A 5,531-nucleotide genomic window follows, 5' to 3' on the forward strand; every position below is an offset into this window, starting at 1 on the left:
TGGTGATGGACAGGGAGGCCTGGCATGCTGCAGTCCATGGGGTCACAAAGAGTCAGACACGACTGAACGACTGAAGAAACCATTTCTCTAGGCATTTTTACTCTCAAATATCAAATAATATATTCCCAATACCAGTGTTCTCCTTTTGTAGTGAGATTTTTTCATTTATCTGGCTGACTGTCTTGTAGTCATGTAACGTTTCTTTATCCTCTAGGGAAAAGTTAACCGTTGGATGCCGCCAGCTGACTGAGATGGAATACGCCATGCAGCAGTGCAATGCCTCTGTCTATATGGAGGCCAGAAACAGGGGATGGCGTGAAGACATGCTCAACGATAGGACCTAAGTGCCAATTTGTAACTTAGAAGGAACTGCATTTGTCTTCAGGAACAACAGAGTACTTTTCAGCCTTTTGTGCCAAACCTGAGAGACTTAGAAGAAATCTCATAGGTATAAAAAGATGATTGCCTAATACTGACAATCTCATTGAACTTCTATTGCATCCATTGTGGAATAAATCGTGGACTCGACTCTTCAGAAGTTGACCTTACCTCCCTACCTCTACTCCTAATACTGAGCCAATGTGACTAACGAAAGGAGAGCCATCTTTTTGGACGTCTTAGGGCAAAAGCCACTGTGGCATCTGAGGAAGGCCAGGGACCCAGCATTAGCATCTCCCTCAACCCCAAATATGGGTTGGTGACCAGAGACACTTTGAAACCTCAAGAAAGAATTAGGACATGGCCATGCGCATCGTATTCCACAGGAGAAATCTACCCTGGGCTGTTTCTGATCAGACTGTCTTCCATGCAGACCTGGTGAAGTAATCACATCCCTTTAGCTTCCCCCAAGGTAAGGGAAGTAGAACTTTTAGTTCAGCTCCACCTTGCTACAGTAGCCTCTTCTCTTCCCTGGGCGTGTCGCTCTTCAGGAAGTTTCCAATGGGAAGAACAGGGAGATCTCTCTACTCAGTTTTCAGATGTGAAGCAGCGTGGATTTATGGGATCAGGTGGCAGTGGCTGATGTTTGCCCCTAGCTAAACCAAGTGTTTAATTGACTTATTTCGTTATACCGTAAGTTGGAAATCCTTGTTTACTAAAATATAGTATGCTGTTAATACATTTGAGAAAATCTGATTTAGTATTCTATTATAAATGTTAATTTATTTTTTAAAGCAATAAATTATTTTTAGTGATTTTGCTTTTCACCTTCCAAATTTTGTTTCTGAATTATGTACAGGTATGACTATAAAAGGGACCCTCTGATAGAAGAGAATTATGTGGAGTGCTCACTACCAGGAAGAAGGATCTGATGAGCTTTGTTTGCATAGAAAGCCACACTTCCTCCCAGGAGCTCAAAGTGCCCTCAGGGAAATGAGCCCTTGTAGAAGAAGCTTCCAAAGCATCTCTGCTGTCTGCCTCTTTCCTTTTCCTTTCTCAGGAGCCAAGAAAGCATCCCCTCCTCTTAACAAAAGAGCTTTCATCAGTTTTTTCTTCCTCAACTACTTCTAGTTATTATTGGGTTTTACTCTGTTTGGGTTTTTTTTTGGTGGTGGTGGCTCGCAGTTTGCAGGATCTTAGTTCCCCGACCAGGATTAAACCCAGGGTCATGCCGTGGACTCCATGGAACTCTCTGCTCTGCTTCATTACCTCCCTTTTTTCCTTTTATCTTATTAATATGTTATACTTTTTAGGAAGTTTCTTTTCACTCTGATTATGACTTATTTCACCCTATACATGTGGATTTTGATATTATCCTAGTCTTTGTGTCTTACACTTTCTGCACTGTTAGTTTTCAGCCTTTTTATTTAAATATTTATTATAAGATGTGTTTTCTTCTTTCTAGTCTTATTTTTATCTTTGGCTACATTCTTTAAAAAATTTTTAGTGTTTGTTTCTTTGAAATGTCAGATCTTTTTTTTGTTGTTGCCTTTTCCTGATTTTAAACTTTCTGCTTTTTTTCCCTAATAGTCCATTGCAGGAGTTGAGGGCTTCTTTTCCTCCTGTCCCCTACTCTTTTTTTTTTCTGGGTCTCCTCTCTGGATTGGAATAAGTTAGTTGACGTAATGATCATTTAAGCACTCCCTTGCACAGAACATAAATTTGTTTTGATAGATTATCAGATCTTTAGAGCTTCAGGTTTTAAAATCTCCATTCAGTATGGATAGCTATTGTATTTTGTTTGAGGGGACTGATGAAGAAAATCCCATGAGGGGAAGAGCTCTCTGCGTAATGCCTTGCCTTAAGAGAGGAGCTGTGATAACTTCCTGAGACGCAATACCCAAGGATTATTCCAGTAGAGTTCATGGAACCATTTTACACCAACCTTTCCTAACTTACTTCCACAAGATCGTCTATTTCCTTCTAGGAAGGACCTGGTTTGAATCCTCTGGTTTGCAGCTGCCATAGCTCTTCCAGCATTCTGAGCCAAAGAAAAGTTGGCTCAAGAACGTTGTGTCCTACTGGGTCTTCTTGTTAGGATCTGCAGTGGGCAACTGGAACTGTACAGGGTGGATGGGTTCATCTCAGATGGGTTCATTTCACTTTCCTGTCATTGTCTTTGCCTGTCATATGAAAGACAGGGGACACAAGACCAACCTGAAACTTTATTTCCTTGATCTTTTGGCCATCATCTTAAAAACAGAAGTCCTTTCACCCTTTCAAGGTTGACCCACTATTTAGTGTCTTGGTCTCCCTTAGACTTCCCTGGTGGCTCAGATGGTAAAGCATCTGCTTACAATGTGGGAGACCCAGGTTCGATCCCTGGGTTGAGAAGATCCTCTGGAGAAGGAAATGGCAACCCACTCCAGTACTCTTGCCTGGAAAATCCCATGGACAGAGGAGCCTGGTAGGCTATAGTCCATGGGGTCACAGAGTCAGACACGAATGAGTTCGTATTCCTGATGTGACATCTCCTCAAGTTCACCTACCTTTTGGAGCCTTTTAGCTCCTACTGACTCATCCCATGAGTTGGAATGAATTTACCTTTTTTTCTAAGAGGGAATGTATCTGACTATTGAATAATGAAATGCATCTTCCAGTGAGGGATGCTGCCACCCGTACTCCCTTTCTGATTCAGATTGGATCAGATCGGACTGACAGCCCATTCTCTACCCAGCTGGTGGCTCCTTAGGCTATTTGGCCAAAAAAACAAAAAAACCCACTCCAGGGAAAACAAGCAGCTGCATGAGCGTGAGCAGAATCTATAGCTGTGAACCAAGAAAAGAAGGTGGTAAGACATTCAGATCTCAGGTACCACCAAGGCTCAGTATTCCTAACTACAATCTAAACTTGAGTCTCCTAGCCTGTGCAACTCGATTGTAGACTAAAGGTTGTAGGCAAAACTACATTAATTCGGGACATAACTCTTGCATGGCCAGAGAGAATGAATGGTTCCCTGATGTGATTTCTAGTCAGGTAAAATACTAACATGTCCCAGCCTTTTGTAAAAAGCCTTTTCTTTTAAAGGTTTGGTTAAGCTAGAAAGACAGAACCTTTCCAAGTGTACAATTTTTAGTTTTGTCAGACACTATCACACAGCAGCTCACCTGTTATAGGAGTTTCAACTGCTCCTTAAAATTCCCTGGTGCCTTTTTGTAGCCAACTCCCATCCCCACCTCAGGAAGCCTCTGATATCTCCTGTCCATATAGTTCTTTTCTGGAATGCTCTGTAAATGGAGGCTTTTCACTTAGCATGAGGCTTCTGAGGATCCGTTCGTGTTTTATCTTGTTTTTATTCCTTAGTATTTCATTGTATGGATGTACCTGTCTATCCATTCACCAACTGGAAGGATATTTGAGTTTTCAGATTTTGGTGATTATGAATAAACTATTATACTCATACATAGGTTTCTCTAAGAACATGTTTTCATTTCACTTGGATAAATACTTAGGAATAGGGCTACTGTCTCATAGAATATTTAACTTTATAAGAAACTCTCAAACTTTCCAAAGTATATCATTTTGCTTTTTACATTTTCCTAATGATCAATGGTAGTAAGCACATTTTCATGTTATTATTAGATTCCATTTATCAGTGTCTTTTTCCAAACCTTTTGTAGGATGTTTCCGTTCATCTCTTAAATTTTTCTGATTCATTAAAATTTGGTATTCTGTGTTCATCTTTTTCTAAGCTAAAATTATATTAGTCCCATTATTCTCTCTAAGCAATGTTTTGCCGTCTATTCAGACATATGCCCTTTTTAGATTCTTGTATTCCTACAAGATATCAACCCTAGATACACCCAGCTTAATAACTGAACTTTGCTTCTCACCCTTATTCAAACCCCTAATAGAGTACTGAGCTTCTAATAGAGAAGCCTAAATCTTTTGTTAGCTATTGTGCTAGTACAAGAAGCCATGACACGCGCTTGAGCACATCCCACTCTGTATCTCCTGTACTTACTGTTCAGTTATCAGTATTACTCGTCTTTAAGACTCTTGAGAAACTTCTGGTCTTTTATGAAGAAAACTGGTACTTTAGTTATTTAACCTTCAGATGATTTATTCAGTGGGTCTCCTGCTAACAGGCCCAAATTTGTGTGGCCTGGCCTTACTTAAGTATATGAGATTCATATATTGATATTTCCTTGTTTTCTCAGTGAGAGACTCTTCAAATTTTTTGAAACAAAGCAAGATACAAAAAATACTAATACTATGAAGACTGTTTTCTGTGACTCACAGTCTTGTAACTATAATTTTGGAGATGCAGTAATGTCCTATGTCTCCTTTGCCTACCCCCTTAAAACTTTATAGGGTTTTTACAGACTATAGGGTATACTTGCCATTCAATCACTAAGTCGTGTCTGACTCTCTGTGACCCCCATGAACTGCAGCATGCCGGGCCTCCCTGTCCCTCGCTAGCAAGGATTCTTGCACTAATCATATTCCCAAATTCTCTTCCCTAATAAAATATGATTATGTAAGGAATTCTACATGTTGAAAATGGTAAAATATGTAAAACTCTATACTTAGAGGCCAAATATCAAAGCCCTATCCTTGAAAATCACAATAAAAGAAAATTCATACTTGAGTATAATCAATTGTTTTGTTAATTCAAACAGGTATTTTATATTTTGCTACTGTTTTAGGAATCAGGTATGTTTCATACATTATTACGATTGAGACTGGTTATTAACCAATATAATTTCTAAACTACTCGGAAACTGACACTGGCAAAAAACAAAAACAAATTCTTTAACTTACACTGAAGCTATGCCATTTTCTCCTTATCTTAAAAACAAAACAAAACAAAAACAACCTTTTAAGTGCAGATAAACAGGAACAACTGGTCAATGAGCACTTTTTTTCCCCCTTATGGAAACTTCTTATATTCAAAATATACTTAAAGAACATAATTTTAGCTACAGTGGCATCAATGGTAATATGATAAAACTTTGACCAAAATATTCCCACATATTATTTGCATTAAGCATGTTACCTCGGAATTGTGAAGTGATTTCAAGGATTTCATAGTGACCCCCTCCAGTAAAATTTTATTTCCTTGTGCTAAATAAATAAAACATACACAGAAC

General features: G+C 39.0%; 1 protein-coding gene across 2 annotated transcripts in view; it reads left to right on the plus strand.

Moving 5' to 3' along the window:
- The window catches only part of SWT1 (SWT1, RNA endoribonuclease homolog), a 102,380-nt gene extending 101,187 nt beyond the window's left edge, over positions 1 to 1,193 (plus strand). For both annotated transcript variants that reach the window (XM_018060724.1, XM_005690975.3), the window contains one exon: positions 215 to 1,193. In XM_018060724.1, the coding sequence (XP_017916213.1) occupies positions 215 to 250 (36 nt within the window). In that variant the 3' untranslated portion in view covers positions 251 to 1,193. The remainder of the gene's footprint in view (positions 1 to 214) is intronic.

The sequence above is a fragment of the Capra hircus genome, chromosome 16 (assembly GCF_001704415.2).
Source record: "Capra hircus breed San Clemente chromosome 16, ASM170441v1, whole genome shotgun sequence".
Taxonomy (NCBI): domain Eukaryota; kingdom Metazoa; phylum Chordata; class Mammalia; order Artiodactyla; family Bovidae; genus Capra; species Capra hircus.